Source organism: Myotis nattereri (genome assembly GCF_964212035.1).
Source record: "Myotis nattereri genome assembly, chromosome: X".
Classification (NCBI taxonomy): domain Eukaryota; kingdom Metazoa; phylum Chordata; class Mammalia; order Chiroptera; family Vespertilionidae; genus Myotis; species Myotis nattereri.
Genome location: NC_138078.1, coordinates 36,401,551 through 36,419,393, shown reverse-complemented (window position 1 = coordinate 36,419,393; position 17,843 = coordinate 36,401,551). Strand labels below are relative to the sequence as shown.

General features: G+C 38.3%; 1 protein-coding gene across 1 annotated transcript in view; it reads left to right on the top strand.

Annotated features, from left to right (window-relative positions):
* The window catches only part of SH3BGRL (SH3 domain binding glutamate rich protein like), an 84,854-nt gene extending 68,341 nt beyond the window's left edge, over positions 1–16,513 (top strand). The window contains exon 4 of the mRNA XM_081081825.1: positions 15,335–16,513. Coding sequence (XP_080937951.1) covers positions 15,335–15,367 — 33 coding nt within the window. The 3' untranslated portion in view covers positions 15,368–16,513. The remainder of the gene's footprint in view (positions 1–15,334) is intronic.
* Positions 16,514–17,843: the final 1,330 nt, after the last annotated feature.

Below are 17,843 nucleotides of genomic sequence, written 5' to 3'. Positions count from 1 at the left end.
ACCCACTGACATCATTGGATAGTTCTTCTCCAGTGGTAGGCAAACTCATTAGTCAACAGAGGCAAATATCAACAGTACAACGATTGAAATTTCGTTTGAGAGCCAAATTTTTTAAACTTAAACTATATGGGTAGGTACATTGTTATTAACTTAATTAGGGTACACCTAAGGCTTAGGAAGAGCCACACAAGCTGCAGTTTGCCGACCACGGTCAGTGGTTCTCAACCTTCTGGCCCTTTAAATGAAGTTCCTCATGTTGTGACCCAACCATAAAATTTTTTTTGTTGCTACTTCATAACTGTAATGTTGCTACTGTTATGAATCGTAATGTAAATATCTGATATGCAGAATAGTCTTAGGCGACCCCTGTGAAAGGGTCGTTTGACCGCCAAAGGAGTCACAACCCACAGGTTGAGAACCGCTGTTCTAGACAAAAAATCAAAAAGGAAACAGCAAACCTAAAATACACATTTGATTAAATGGATTTAATTGAAATTTACAGAACATTTCACCTCAAAGCTGCAGAATATACATTCTTCTCAAGTGAACATGGGGCATTCTTATATATAGGCCACATGTTAGGACACAAAGTTTCTAAAAATTCAAGAGGATTTAAATAATAACAAGCATCTTCTTTGATCACAATGGCATGAAACTAGAGAATAACTACAATAAAAACACCCCCAAAACATTCAAACACATGGAGGCTATATAGCATGTTATTAAACAATGAAGGGTTTATCAATGAGATCAAGGAAGAAATCAAATCTTCCTGGTAACAAATGAAAATGAACACACAACAACTCAAAATCTATGGGACACAGTGAAAGCAGTCCTGAAAGGGAAGTTCATATCACTAAGGATTACCTCAAGAAACAAGAAAAATTTCTAATAAACTATCTTGCCGGGGCTGACCAGCAGACCCTAAGTGACAGATGAATGATTACTCTGACACATGTTTCTGTGAAAAAGATGGCTAAGAGACTGTCTGGCTAAAGGAAACAGACAGTCCCATTCACCTGCCTCCTTAGGCTTTTATTATAGCAACAGCTTGAACTAAAATTAACCTCTAGATACTATTAGCAGGGTAAGTATCCTTGAGAAAACACATGTATCTGTAGTGTCTTTAAAACAAGGACGTTTTGAAGTCTAAACATAAAGATTCCAGCAAAACACCCAGGGGCTCAGACTTGTTTGAAAAGTCAAGGCAGGGTCTGCTGCATTTGACAAGAATCCCCTAGAGGCCTCTGACCTTTCAGAGAACCCTCCTTACAGATTTTCCAACAAGTCCCATATTTCCCCACACTATCTAACCCTACAATTTAAAGAATTAAAAAGGGAACAAAAGAAAAGCCCAGATTACAGATAAGGAAGGAAATAATAAATATCCAAGTGGAAATAAATGACATATATACTAATATATATATATATATATATATATATATATATATATATATATATATATATTCAATGGAAACAAGACCTGATTCTTTGAAAGGATAAATGAGATTGATGAACCTTCAGCCAGTATCAACAAGAAACAAAGATAGAGGAACCAAATATGTAAAATCAGAAATGAAAAGGTGAAGTTACAATTGACACCACAGAAATACAAAGTATTGTAAGAGAATATTATGAACAATGATAAACAATATGTCAACAAACTGGACAACCTGGACAAAATGGAAAAATACTTAGAAAAATACAACATTCCAAAATGCAACCAGGAAGAATGAGAAAACTTGAATAGGATTATAACTACTGATGAAATTGAAGCAGTAATCAAAAACCTCCCAGCAAACAAAAGCCCTGGCATGGATGCCTTCACTGGGGTGTTTTACCAAATATTTAAAGCAAAACTAGCACCTACCTAGTCAAACTATTCAAAAAGAATCCAAGAGAAAGAAACACTTCCTAGCTCTTTTCATGAGACCAACATAAGCCTAATTCTAAAACCAGATAAAGATACTACAAAGAAAGAAAATACCAGCCAATATCCCTAATGAATATAGGTGCTAAAATCCTCAACAAAATATTTCCAAATCAGATTCAGCAATATTTTAAAAAGATAATACACCATGACCAAGTAGGATTGATTCCAGAGATGCAAGGCTGGTGCAATATTTGAAAATCAATAGGTGTGATACCTCACATAAAGAAATTGCAAGACAAAAATCACATGATCATATCAATTGATGCAGAAAAAGCATTTGACAAAATACAACACTCATTTTTAATAAATACACTCAGCAAAGTGGGAATGGAGGGACCACACCTAAACATTATAAATGCCGTATTTGAGAAACCTATAGCCAACACCATATTTAATGGGCAAAAACTAAAACCATTTCCGTAAGAACAGAAACAAGACAGGGATATCTGCTTTCATCACTCTTATTAAACATACTACTGGAAGTACTAGCCACAACAATTAGGCAAGGAGAAAAAATAAAAGACATCCAAATTGGAAAGGAGGAGGTAAAATTATCATTATTAGCAAATGACATGAATATTGTACATAGAAAACTCTAAAGACCACCCCCCAAAAAAGACTCCACCAAAAAACTACCAGATTTAAGAAATATATTTGGCAATATAACAGGATACAAAATTATTACTGAGAAATTGATGGCATTTTTACATACTAATATTGAATGCTCAGAAAGAGAAACTAAAAAAAACCCAACCACATTTACCATTGCAATAAAAAAACAATTAAGATACTTGGGAATAAATTTAACCAAGGAGGTAAAATACTTGTACTCAAAAAACTGCAGAATGTTGAATAAAGAGATAGGAGAGGATATAAGCAATGAAAGAATATACCATGTTCATGGATTGATAGAATCAACATCATTAAAATGTCAATACTACCCAAAGCAATCTATAGATTCATTATAATCTCCATTAAAATACCAATGTCATATTTCACAGATCTAGAACACACACCCCAAATATTTATATGGAACCAAAAAAAGATCCTGAATAACCACAGAAAACTTGAGAAAGAAGAACAAAGTTGGAGGGATCACAATAGCAGATATCGAGCTACACTACCAATTCACTATAATCAAAAAAGCATGGTACTTGCACTAGAATAGGAATATAGATCAGTGGAATAGAACAGAGAACCCGTAAACTAACCCAAGATATTATGCTGAATTAATATTTACTAAAGGAGGCAAGAGTATACAATGGAGTTAGATGGTATCTTCAATAAATGATGTTGGGAAAATTAGACAAGTACATGCAAAAGTATTTGAAACTACACCACAAATTTACCACATAAACAAGAATAAAGTCAAAATGGATAAAAGACTTACATGTATGTCTCAAAACAATGAAAATCCTAGAATGAAACATAGGCAGCAAAATATCAGACATTTCACATAGCATAATTTTCACTGATACAATGCCTAGGACCAAAGAAACAAAGGAAAAAATAAGCAAATGGGACATCAAAATAAGAAGCTTTAGCACAGCAAAAGAAACCATCATCAAACTTAAAATGGAACCCACTGTATGGGAAAACCTATTTGCCAATGATACAATCTGATAAGGGGTTAATTTCCAAAATATATATAGTACACATACAACTCAACCAAATGAAGACAAGCAATCCAATTAAAAATTGGGCAGAGGACCTAAATAGACAATTCTCCAAAGAGGACATACAAATGGCAAAGAGATATATGAAAAATGCTCATTGTCACTAATCATCCTATATAATCCTATATAATAAAAGGCTAATATGCAAATCGATGGAATGACCAGTCTCTATGACGCTCACTGACCACCAGGGGGCAGATGCTCAATGCAGGAGCTGCCCCCTGGTGGTCAGTGTGCTCCCACAGTGGGAGCACCACTCATCCAGAAGCTGGGCTCACAGCTGGTGAGCGCAGAGGCGGTGGTAGGAGAGTATCTCGCCTCCTTAGCAGCACTAAGGATGTCCAACTGATGGGGAGCAGACCTAAGCTGTCAGTCGGACTCCCTCCCCCCCCCCCCCCCGCAAGGGCTCTCAGACTGTGAGAGGGCACAGGCCAGGATGAGGGACTCCTTCCCCCAAAGTGCACATATTTTGTGCACCAGGCCTGTAGTGAGAAATATGCAAATTAAAACCACAATGAGATATTACCTCACACCTGCCAGAATGGCTACAGTAAATCCACAAACAACAAATGCTGGTGAAGATGTAGAGAAAAGGGGACCTGTGGGAATCCTGTGCAGGATACACTGGATGTTCAAGTCCAATTTGATTGTGGGGGCCCTGTCCAGAGAACACAGGATGTTCAAGGCCTATTTGCCATATGCAGGTGCTAAGGCAAGGACACAGTGATTATACTGTATGCAGTGCTCAGGCATGCCTTTCTGTAGCCCAAGTTGTTATTTTTATTTATTGATTAATGTATTACATATGTGTCCTTATCCCCGCATTGCCACCTCACCCCCCTACTCATGCCCTCACACCCCTGGTCTCTGTGTCCATTGGTTAGGCTTATATGCATGCATGCAAGTCCTTTGGTTGATCTCTTACCCCCCCTTCCACTGTCCCCTGCTTCCCCTCTGAGGTTTGACAGTCTGTTCAATGCTTCTGTCTCTCTGGATTAATTTTTGTTCACCAGTTTATGTTTTTCATTATATTCCACAAATGAGTGAGATCATGTGATATTTATCTTTCTCTGACTGGCTTATTTCGCTTAGCATAATGCTCTCTAGTTCCATCCATGCTGTTGCAAATGGGAAGACTTCCTTTTTATTTATTTATTTATTTTTTAGCAGTGTAGTATTCCATTCTGTAGATGAACCACAGTTTTTTATTATTATTGCAACAGGATTTTATTTTATTTTTATTGATTAAGGTATTACATATGTGTCCTTATCCCCCCATTGCCTGCCCCTCCCATTCAGGCCCTCAACCCCTGGTGTCTGTGTCCTTTGGTTATGCTTATATGTATGCATGCAAGCCCTTTGGTTGATCTCCCCCCTCCCTTACCTCGACCCTCCCCTACCTTCCCTCTGAGGTTTGAACATCTGATCTGTGCTTCTCAGTCTCCAGATCTGTTTTTGTTCATCAGTTTATGTTGTTCATTATAATCCACAACTGAGTGAGAACATGTAATATTTATCTTTCTCTGAATGACTTATTTTGCTTAGCATAATGCTCTCCAGCTCCATCCATGTTTTTGCAAATCGTTAGAGTTCTTCTTTTTTACAACAGTGTAGTATTCCACTGTATAGATGTACCACCGTTTTTAAATCCACTCATCTACTGATGGACACTTAGGCTGTTTCCAAATCTTAGCTATTGTAAATTGTGCTGCTATGAACATAGGGGTGCATATATCCTTTCTAGGTTCTTGGGATATATTCCTAGAGGTGGGATCACTAGGTCAAATGGGAGTTCCATTTTTAATTTTTTGAGGAAACTCCATACTGTTCTCCACAGTGGCTGCACCAGTCTGCATTCCTACCAGCAGTGCATGAGGGTTCCCTTTTCTCCACGTCCTCGCCAGCACTTCTCATTTGTTAATTTGTTGATGATAGCCATTCTGACAGGTGTGAGATGGTACCTCATTGTCGTTTTGATTTGCATCTCTCAGATGATTAGTGACTTTGAGCATGTTTTCATATGTCTCTTGATCTTCCTTATGTCCTCTTTTGAAAAGTATCAATTTAGGTCCATTGCCCATCCTTTGATTGGATTGTTTATCTTCCTTTTGTTAAGTTTTATGAGTACCCTGTAAATGCTAGAGATTAAACTGTTATCAGCGATAACATTGGCAAATATGTTCTCCCATGCAGTTGACTTTTTTTGTTGTTTTGCTGATGGTTTCTTTTGCTGTGCAGAAGCTTTTTATTTTGATGTAGTCCCATTTGTTTATTTTCTCTTTAGTTTCCATTGCCTTAGGAGGTGTGTCGGTGAAGATATTGCTTTAGCATATGTCTGAGATTTTGCTGTCTGCGGATTCCTCTAAGATTTTTATGGTTTCCTGTCTCACGTTTAAGTCCCTTATCCATTTTGAGTTTATTTTTGTGTATGGTGTAAGTTGGTGGTCTAGTTTCATTTTCTTGCATGTATCTGTCCAATTTTCCCAACACCATTTATTGAAGAGATTGTCTTGACACCGTTGTATGCGCTTGCCTCCTTTGTCAATATTAATTAAGCATAGATTTTTGGGTCAATTTCTGGGTTATCTATTCTATTCCATTGGTCTATATGTCTGTTCTTGTGCCAATACCAGGCAGTTTTGAGAACAGAGGCTTTGTAATACAGCTTTATATCTGGTATTGAGATCCATCCTACTTTGTTCCTCTTTCTCAGGATTGCTGCAGCTATTCTGGGTCTTTTTTAAATTTATTTCGGATGAATTTTTGGAGAGTTTGTTCTAGGTCTGTGACATATGCCATTGGTATTTTAATGGGGATTGCATTGAATCTATAGTTTGCTTTGGGTAGTATAAACACTTTAATGATGTTGATTCTACCAATCCATGAACATGGTATGTTATTCCATCTGTTTATGTCTTCTTCTATCTCTTTTTTGAGTGTCCTGTAGTTTTCTGAGTACAGGTCTTTTACCTCCTTAGTTAAGTTTATTCCTAAGTGTCTTAATTTTTTTTGGTGTGATGATAAATGGGATTTTTTTTAGCCTCTCTTTCTGTTAGTTCACTATTGTCAGAGATTTCTTGCTGTTAACTTTGTATCTTGCTACGTTGCCAAATTCATTTATTAAGTCTAATAATTTTTTGATGGAGTCTTTAGGGTTTTCTATGTATAGTATCATGTCATCTGCGAATAATGACGATTTTACTTCTTTTCCAATTTGGATGCCTTTTATTTTTTCTTCTTGTCTGATCACTGTGGTTAGCATTTCCAGTACTATGTCGAACAGGAGTGGTGAAAACAAGCATCCCTGTCTTGTTCCTGTTCTTTGGGAAAATGGTTTTAGTTTCTGCCCTTTGAGTATGATGTTGGCTGTAGGTTTGTCAAATAAAGCTTTTATTGTGTTGAGGTATGATCCCTCTTTTTCCCACATTGCTGAGCGTTTTTGTTTTTTTTTGTTTTTTTTCAGAAAAGGGTGTTGTACCTTGTCAAATCCCTTTTCTGCATCAATCGATATGATTATATGATTTTTATCTCTCAATTTGTTCAGCTGATGTATCACATTTAGTGATTTGCAGATATTGTACCAGCCTTGCATCCTTGGAATAAATCCCACTTGGTCATGGTTTATGATCTTGCCAATGTAATGCTGGATCTGGTTTCCTAGAATTTTGTTGAGAATTTTAGCATCTATTTCATCAGGGATATTGGCCTGTAATTTTTTTTCTTTGTGGTGTCTTTATCTGGTTTTGGGATTAGGGTAATGCTGGCTTCATGGAAAGACCTTGTAAGTGTGCCTTCCTCTTGAATTTTTTAGAATAGTCTGAGAAGGATTGGTTTCAGTTCTTTGAATGTTTGGTAAAACTCCTCTGTGAAGCCTTCTGGTCCAGGGATTTTGCTTGCTGGAAGCTTTTTGATTACTGTTTCAATTTCATCAGTAGTTATCAGCCTCTTCAGGGTTTTTGATTCTTCCTGATTGAGTTTTGGAAGCTTGTATTTTTCTAGGAATATGTCCATTTCTTCGAGGTTGTGCAGTTTGTAGGAGTAGAGTTGTTCGTAGTATTTTTTTACAATAATTTGTATATCTGTGGTGTCAGTTGTTACTTCACCTTTTTTCATTTTTATTCTTTATAGTTGTTACTTCACCTTTTTCATTTTTATTCTTTATGTTTGTGTTCCTTCTTGCTTTTCTGTTTTTTTCTTTTTACAGTAGTCCCTTTAGCATTTCTTAGATTGCTGGCTTTGTGGTAATAAACTCTCTTAGCCCTTTTTTGTCTGTGAAGCTCCTGATTCCACCTTCAATTTTTAATGATAGCCTTGCTGGGTATAGTATTCTTGTATTCAGTTCCTTGCTTTGCATCACTTTGTATACTTCATTCCATTCCCTTCTGGCCTGGTGTGTTTCTGTTGAGACATCAGTTGATATTCTAATGGGAGATCCTTTGTAGGTAACTTTCTATCTCTCTCTGGCATCCTTTAAGATTCTTACTTTGTTGTTGATGTTTGCCAATGTAATTATGATGTGTCTTTTTGTTGGTCTTTTTGAGTACATCTTTTTTGAGACTCTATGTGCTTCTTGGACTTGCGTGGTTATTTTCTTGCCAGCACCAGTAAGTTTCCTGTCATTATTTCTTCAAACAGGTTTTCTATTCCTTTCTCTGCTTCCTCTCCTTCTGGTACCCCTATTATTCAGATGTTGTGTTGTTTCATGTTGTCCCAAAGCTCCCTTAGGCTCTCCTCCTGCTTTTTAAGATTTCTTTCCAGTTGCTGCTGTGTTTGTGTGTTTTTTCCTACCTTGTTTTCTAATTCACTGATGCGGTCCTCATTATCTTCTAGTCTGCTGTTTAAGCCTTCCATTGTGTTCTTTATTGCAGTTCTGTCATTCTTTATTTCCCCTTGGTTCCTTTTCATGTTGGTGACATTCTCATTCATCTGCTTACAATTCTCATTGAGTTGTGTGTATTTGTCATCCAGCTATTTGAGCATCCTTATAACCATTACTCTGAATTCTTTCTCTGACATGTTGCTTGCCTCCTTTTCATTCAACTCCCTTTCTGGTGATTCCTCTTCTTTCCATTGGAAATTTACTTTTTTTGGTCTCTCCATTGTTTTCTGTAATGTTTCAATTGTTTCTGTGTCTGAGATCCAGCTGCTTTGCTACCCAGGTTCTTTTGGGAGTGGTGCTAGTGGTGCAGTCTCTCAGGTCTCCTGGGCTTGGTGATCTAGCAGAGCTTTCCACTTGAGCTATTTGGGCTCTCTTGATGTAGTTGGATCTTGAATGTTAGTTTCTTATTCGTGGATGAAGTCTCCTCACTGGTTAGTAATGTCCCTCACCCCAAGCTTTGTTGTGCAAGATTTTTGGATGTGATCATGGTTCCGGCTCTTGTGGAAATGGTTGTCTTAAGTCTCACTGGGATGTGCTCACTGTGGGTGCCCAGAGTCCATGGCTTGGGAGGAAGGAGTCTTGGGGCCTGAGGCCCAGGTACTGTGACTCTGGCTGGTGTGGTGTGACTCTTGCTGGATTAGCATCACTCTGTACCTCACTACGAGGGGCCTGTAGCCTGTGATGGGGTGGGGGGCTGATGTCTTGTAGCCTGTGGTTGAGGCAGAGGGACTCTGGCCAAAGTGATTTCCCTCTCTGAATCAGGAGGGGGTTCAGGATCCAGCAGCTAGGGATGTAGGAATCTCGGAGTCTGTGGCTGAAACAGTGTACCACACATTTTTAATCTACTCATCTGCTGATGGTCACTTAGGCTGTTTCCAAATCTTAGCTATGGTGAATTGTGCTGCTATGAACCTAGGGGTGCATATATCCTTTTTGAATGCTGTTTCTAGTTTCTTGGGATATATTTCTAGAAGTGTGATCACTGGGTCAAATGGTAGTTCCACTTTTAGTTTATTGATATCACTATTTGGCCAGAAGCCTCTTTTATCTGAGTTGGTATAAGGATATGTTACTAACCAGCTGGTACAAGGCTGCTTTTATGTAGCGCTCGGCTCCTGTGTATGCAGTAGCTCCTATGTTTGCTGGACTACTTTGTAAGCTACTTTGAAGAACTGTTTTATCTGATGGCTCCTTGTTAGCAATGGCTACTTGGGCTGCAATATAACTGCTCCTATCATCTTTATCCACTGCCTGGCATCTACGAAGGTCCAGTTCCTAGAAGAGGAGGACCTGTGGCCCCACGGTTGGTGTACTTGAGTAGGATAAAGGAGTAAGGACTCCAACAATTGGCACAGTGAGCAGGGTTTATGGGTAAATGTCCTATCTACCCCATTGGGAGGCATGTGGCCTCTGACCTGACTGTGTTATCCAATAGTGGTGGTCCTTATGAAATGGAAACTGGACACAGTGATGCCAATGGCAGTGGAGAAGACATTAGGGTCCCTTCTGGCCCAGAGCCCCAAAGAGCAGTAGGGAGCATTATGGCTTGAGAGAGACTGAGCTTCCAAGACCCGGGGAGAGGCAAAGGCTGAGCTGAGCTTTGCAACAGCAGCCGTCGCCCGGATGATGCCACAATTATGCAGCTGCCTCAGGAACCCTTAGGCTGCTCTTTGCATGCAAAGCCACAGCTGCCCTGGTAATCCCCGCAATGGAAGCAGGAGAAGCAGGAGCAGGCAAAAGATGGCGAGAAGGCCAGGTTCCCAAACTGCCACCATTTTGCAATGCTTATGAAGATTTGACTCTCACTGCAGTCCCAGCATTATTTGGCTCACTGGCAACATGAAGGTTGGGTGGTGCGAAAAGGGTTGGTGAGATAAGGGGGCAGCGAGGCCTGTGACTGGATGTAAGACAATACCTGCTGTCTACAGGGGTGGAGCAGTGATCCCGGAGAGTGCAGAGGAAAGGCACTCCCTCTGAACCAGAGAAGGACTTTGATCTAGACTAAGGGACAGCCAAGGCACCTACCTGGTTGGGGGGCCTGGAGACCACATGTTGAACTCACTTATGCGAACTTCAGTTTTCTCTGTAGTGGCCCGAATAGATGTGCAGGCCCAGTTGCTCATGTAGATGGGTGTAGGAGTTGAGCTGTCCATGTGAAGCAGGCAACTCTCTCCTGCACCAGAGTGACTCCCCTACTACACTTTGTGGTGCTGGCTTAGCAGATTGCATAGATCACTTTGCTCTGGCATTGGAGTAATGTCCTACATGATGGAATTGCTGGTGCCTTCTTCTCCATGGACAGGACTCCAGAGAGTCAGGAACAGTTTGCTTTTAAGTAGGAAGGTCAACAGTGGACTTTGGTTGCCCTCCCTCGGAGATGTTTGTATGGCCCTACCATGTGTCATGGTTTGATGGCACAGGATTTGGCTACTTGGGGCTGTCACAGTATCAGTATTTCATTGTGATAGTAATGTTGTACTAACCTGTGGTTCTCTTGAATAATTTGAATGCAGATGCAGTAGTTTATGACAGACCTGTGTTGGTCTTTTAGGGGGTATTGGTGAGTGTCCAGTCCCCACTTGGCGTAGTTGTTATGGCCATGTGTCAATTGTCATGGAAGGAGGTGACATGAGGTTGAACCCCAGAAGTAGAGGGTACCTAGCTGCCAAGAGGGCAGTCTCCAAAGTGGGCAGAGAAGGGTACCCATCAGGTTTTGGTCCCAGTTATGGAAGAAAACTGAGAGCAAATACTCCCTTGTTGAGAGACAGTCAGAAGCCATGTGTGCTGCCTTACAGGTCTGTGTGACCACGCCCATGTCAGGAGTGGCAAAACCCCAACTTTAGCACAGTGGGGGCTATTTGGAACAGTGGGCAGTGGTAAGTACCAGCTGTCTGTTACAGGAATTACAGACCCTGTTGGAAACTGTAATTTATAAGATCCTGTCAAGGGATAAAAATCATATGGAGGAGGTACTCCCGAGTCCTTTTCAAGAGGGTATGCCACGCCTCCCGGAGACCATGTGGTATAAGGACAGGTCTAGTAGGGGGAATCCTGCTACATGGAGAGCTGTGACTGTCCGTTTACATATTAATGAACTATGTAGTTTGATTAAGTTACTGGGCAAAATATCCCTTTGGCCATTAGAATAGACAGCTGGGATGTCTTTGTAGTTGCCATGATGCCACAAGCAACAGTGGCTAGTAGGCCATAACCTCATGAGGGGACAGGAAATGGGAGCTCCACCTGGGGCTGGATCCACATAGCCTAAAAGATTAGGCTAGACAAGTGTATGCAGAGGTATCCTCAGACACTGCATGTACAAATAAAGCAACAGATGAACTATTGCGACCCAAGGTTTCTCCCTTGGCAGAGGGGAACAGGGAGTGTGGACTTGGCCATGGTCCATTACAGGAGAAGGGCCATTGGTGGCCCTCCTATCGCCTTGAGGAAGCGGATATGACTATAAGTTACAGTCACACCCCTTGATCCAGCCCTGGCAATATAACTAGTACCCTGCAAGAGATAGTGAAGTACAAGCCATACAAACCCTTTCCCATGAACCCCTCCAAGATTAGTAGGATAGACTGTCAAGGACATAGCACTGACATTTGTGAGTTTTACTATTAGGGCCTGAGTACTGGTCCTAACATGCTACAGTTTATATTATTATTGTAAGTTCTGTGTTCAAGGAGCTGACAAATAGGCCATGATACCCTGCGAAGACCATCTGGTGTAAGGGGTGGAGTGTGGGAACCTTAATCAAAGTACACCGGGCGTTTGAGACCAATTTGAGTGCTGGGCCTCTGTCCAATGTACACTGCATGCTCAAGGTCAATGTGCCACCTGCAGGTGCAAATGCAAGGACATAGCGATTGGACTGTATGCAATGCATAGGCATGCCTTTCTGTAGCCCAAGTATTGATGTCACTATTTGGCAAGAAGCCTATTTTGTCTAAGTTGGTATAAAGATATATTGCTGACCAGCTGGTATGAGGCTACTTTTATGTAGGGTTGGGTCCTTGTGTGTGCAATGGCTCCTATGTTTGCTGGACTACTTTGTAAGCTACTTTGAAGAACTGTTTTATCTGATGGCTCCTTGTTAGCAATGGCTACTTGGGCTGCAATAAAGACTCTCCTATATGCCTATAAACTGCTCATATCATCTTCATCCACTGCCTGGCATCAGTGAAGGTCCAGTTCCTAGAAGAGGAGGACCTGTGGCCCCACAGTTGGTGTACTTGAGCAGCATAAAGGAGTAAGAACTCCGACAGAACCCTAGTACACTGCTGTTAGGAATGCAGACTGGTGCAGCCACTATGGAAAACTGTGTGTAGCTTTCTCAAAAAATTAAAAATTGAACTTATAAATAGAAGTACTCCCACTTATACAAATATATTTTAAGAAGCCTGAAACACCAATCAAATATATCATACGCACCCCTATGTTCATAGCAGCACTATTTACAATAGCTAAGGTCTGAAAACAGCCCAAGTTCCCATCAGTAGATGAGTGGATAACAAAGCAGTGGTACATTTACACCATGGAATACTATGCAGCTATAAAATAGAAGGATCTCATACCCTTTGAAACAGCATGGAGGGTCCTGGAGAGTATTATGTTAAGCTAAATAAAGCAGTCAGAGAAAGTTGAGTATCACACGGTCTTACTCATATGTGGAATCTAATGAACAAAATAAGCTAAGGAACAAAATAGATCCAGAGACATGGAAGCATTCAACAGATTGAGGAATCTCAGAGGGAAGGGATGGGGTGGGATTAGATTAACCAAAGAATTTATATGCATATATACATAACCTATGATGTGGTTACAGCCTGGAGAATGGGTAGAGTGGGGAGGTAGGGGACAATTGGGGCAAAAGGGACATCTATAAATACTTTAAATACTTTCAACAATAAAGATATAAGTAAATAAATAAATAAATAAAATGGGAGATAACAATAAATAAATAAATACACCTTTGCCTTTTATTGTAGGTCTTCTCCACACTGACTAGCTTGATCAGGCTGTATGTCCCCTATCCCATCAGTTTGCATTTTGTTATTAGGAACTGATTTTATTTTGAACAGATTCATTGAAATTCATCTCCTCCAATTTTGAGAGTCTGTGTTATTGTTTGTGTTTTCACTAGAAAGCATTTACTTGCATTGTTATCTGAGTTACTGTGAAATTCTGTTTCTTTGTCAAACTTTCTTAAAATTGCTTCTTTTAGGCTTTGTGTAATTTAAATCACAAGAAATGTTAGGTAAGGCATTTTTGTTTAAAAAAATTAGTAAAATGCAACTTAAGTAATTGATTTCAGTACATATTTTAGGAAGTATGAAAGTGAGGATAGTCTGTTTTATGTGACAATAACTCTCCTTCAATTAAACATAGCAATTATTCATTCATTCATTTGTTCATTCAACAAGTATGTATTGAATGTCAAGCACTGACTTAGCCTTGATGATGGAGGAAATACATCATAGTCCCTACTTTCAAAGTTTTTAGTGAGGGCCATGTATACAAATATGTATATAATATATATGTCTACAAATAATTATAATTTAAGAGATATTATGAAAACATTTTAAAAGACATACTACAGAAAATTCTATACAATTATTTTAAATAAGGTCTACAGGTGTCCAGAAGAAATAATCATACATCACTAGGAAGGAATTTGGGGACAGATTCACAAAAGAGGTGACATTAGAGCTGTTAGGAATTTCAAAATACTGAAGTGACATTAAGACATTTTTACAGAAGCATCAACAGGAACCACTGCATTGGGATATACCTATACGTGATGGTAGAGTATTCCCCCTTATTTGCAGGGGATACATTCCAACACGCAGTGGATGCCTGGAACCATGGATTGTGGGGAATCACGGGACTTGGTTGGAAAGTCTGTAAGGAGGATTCTCTGGAAGATCGGAGGCCTCTAGGGGATTCTTACCGAAGGCAGTAGACCTAGCCTTGACTTTTCCAAACAAGTCTGAGCCCCTAGGTATTTTACTGAAATCTTTATGTTTAGACTTCAAAATGTCGTTGTTTTAAAGACACTACAGATACATGTGTTTTCTCAAGGATGCTTACCCTTCTGATTGTATCTAGAAGTTAATTTTAGTTCAAGCTGTTGCTATAATAAAAGCCTAAGGAGGCAGGCGAATGGGATTGTCTGGTTCCTTTAGCCAGGAAGTCTCTTAGCCCTCTCTTTCACAGAAACATGTGTCAGAGTAATCATTCATCTGTCACTAAGGGTCTGCTGGTCAGTCCCAACAATGGATAATGGATAGTATTGAAGCATGTACATATTTGATTTTTCCTATACATACATACCCATAATAAAGTTTACTTTATAAATTAGGCACAGTAATAGAGTCACAACAAAAATAATAATAAAATAGAACAATTTAAACAATATGTTGCAATAAAGTTATGTGTGTTCTTTATCTCTCTAAAATTTTCTTACTGTATTATACTCACCTGTTCACTTAAAGGAAGTACTTTATGGCTTCTCTTTAGTGTATTTGAACTGCCAGCAATAGTACTCTTGCACTTTGGGGCCATTATTAAGTTCACTAAAGGTTATTTGAATGCACTATGGAAGTTGTTTGGACAGCTACTTAAGTGACTACTGAGTGGGTATAATATATATTGTAGATACGTTGCACCAAGGGTGATTCATGGCCTGGGTAGGACTGTCTTTTCCGAGGGCCACTTTTTGCTTTTGACTGTTTTTAGTAATTTAAAGTAATGTAGTCCAACCAAAATATACATGGATATGGATATCTGATTTGTGATATTTAAATCTGTTTTTTGTTTTTGTTTTTGTTTTCATTTCAGGAAGCAGAAGCACAGGCAAAGCAGCAAGCATGAACTTTAAACATTCTGCCCTACACATCCTGGAAAAGGAATCTCCATTATTTTTATAAAAGAGCAGAATTATCTTGGCTTCAAAAGAAATAGGCTGTCTTGAAATAATAGATTCGTTGGTGTTTTTGCATGCAAACAATCAAACTGAATACATAATTAAATGTGAATGTCATGATGAGGAGAATGTGAATGAACATAAACTTTTAAGTAGATGTTATGGAATAGTTTTGTAATCTGCCAAGACATTTTATGTACTTCAATGATTTTAAAAAGCAAGCACTTCTGTACTTTGTTGGTATTATTATTGCAGCTTAAGTATATCTGTAGCTCTACATTGAGGAATTTAAAAAGGAGAGAAAGAATCTGTCTTTTGTTCCCAAATTGCCTCATTAATTTTAGTGTATCTTTTTTAGTGATGTTATTGTGACTAAAAAGTAGTTGCAGGTAATTTTGATGATATGGAAGACATTGTAATTTCCAATAGTAATTATAACATTCCCATTATTTTGTTGTTGAAACCTATATGTACTGGAGTACAGGTTTTCCATGCTCCTAAATGTAGCCTTTCATTGCATATTTCAGTGATTAGAAGAGATGACCTCCCACAAAATAATGCATTTGTTTGACAGATTTTTTGCTTAACTACACAGCAAAATGATGTAATCATGTTTTGAAGTTGCTTGCTCCAGTGAAATATGCATACGTATGTTATGAAAGTGGGATGATAAGTACATTTAAAGTGGCATTCTTTTGTAAAGAGCTCAGACTTTTAATTAACTGTTATAAAATAGGTCAACATTAATTGCTTAATTCTGTTTGGGGGGGTCTTTGCTAGCAGTACCTTAGTCGTTTCCTCCTTTTAAAATAAATTGTGATCACAAATGCTACTATCTCTCAGATATTTGATCTTTGTATTTCATCATGGCCACATAGTGTATGAATACATTAATCCAAGTACAGGGAATATTTTCTATGCCTCTATTCCAGTGAATAGTATAAGTGTCAGATAAAAAGGTCAATTTTAAAATGTTAATTCCAAAGACTTCTCAGATGACAAGAAACATCATGGCCTGAGTCACCGACCCACAAGGAATATACATTGTACTGTAGTTCTACACTATTTTATTAATAAAACACTTTTTAAAATTACTTTTTCATTGTCATTTGAAGTGTTTAAGTCTGTGCTCTTTGCAAAAATCAACATATAATGAAAACATGGCTTTGTTTACTGAGATTCAAACTTGATGTGATGCTTTAAAATAAACTCAGTACTGTTAGAAATACAATTGATGAGTTCCTGGAGTTCTAGATAGTTTAATAATAAATTTAGGTGAGTAGTGCAAATTTTTGAGATATAATAACAAAGAAAACATTTGGGGATGCAGTTTCTAAATTTCATTTTTAGGGCCCTAAATTTTGCAATACACACTAGAGTCAAACAAAAAAATATTCCATTGTTTTGTGTATAAAAATATGCTCTGGAGAACATTAGAGAAAACAGGGTGTTTTGTAATAGATTCTGGAAAATGTTTTTAAAAATTGGTCAATATTTTTTCCTGAGCTTTATTAAAAGCTGATGATGCTACTTTTAATAATCTGTGTGGACATTTTCCTTTATTTTAGTATCAAATAAGTTAACACTATCAAAAACAGTCTTCAAAAATAGATGACCTTTTTGAGACGTTTGTATCTACTAGACTGTACCTTACAATTAACAGATATGTATATTTAAAGTAAAAGGTTGGATTGAGTCTTCCTAAAGTGAAATCTTTCATTTTGTCAGCTGAACACTATATGTCTGGTAGATACAAGAACAGGAAGGTAAATTCTGATTATTAAGGTGAGTTTTATAAAGAATTTTCACAAAATTTGCCTGCATAATTATATTGATACAACCAACTTTGTCCATTAATCAGTTGAGAGACATCAAGTTGTTTCCACTTTTGGCTATTATACATAATTCTGCTATGAATATTCCTATATAATTTTTTTTTCAAAATTTGTTTTGTTTTTTAGAGTGTATATATAAGTCATGTGGTAGTTCTATGTTCAAAAATTTGAGGATCTGCCAAAATTTTCCAAAGTTGCTGCACTATTTTGCATTCTCACCAGCAGTATATGAGGATATAATTTCTTCATTTTCTGCCTGACAGTTGTTATTATTTGTCTTTTTTAATATAATCATTTTAGTGGCTGTAAATTTATATCTCATCATAATTGTGATTTAAACATCTTTCCATGTGATTATGATTATTTATATAACCACTTTATAAAAATATCCTTTCAAATACACTATCCATTTTCAACTAGGTAATATTTTCTTTTTTTTTTAATTAAATCTTTATTGTTCAGATTATTACATTTGTTCCTCTTTTTCCCCCCCATAAATCCCTCCTCCCAGTTCCCGCCCCACCCTCCGCCCTCACTCCCCACCCACTGTCCTCATCCATAGGTGCACGATTTTTGTCCACTCTCTTCC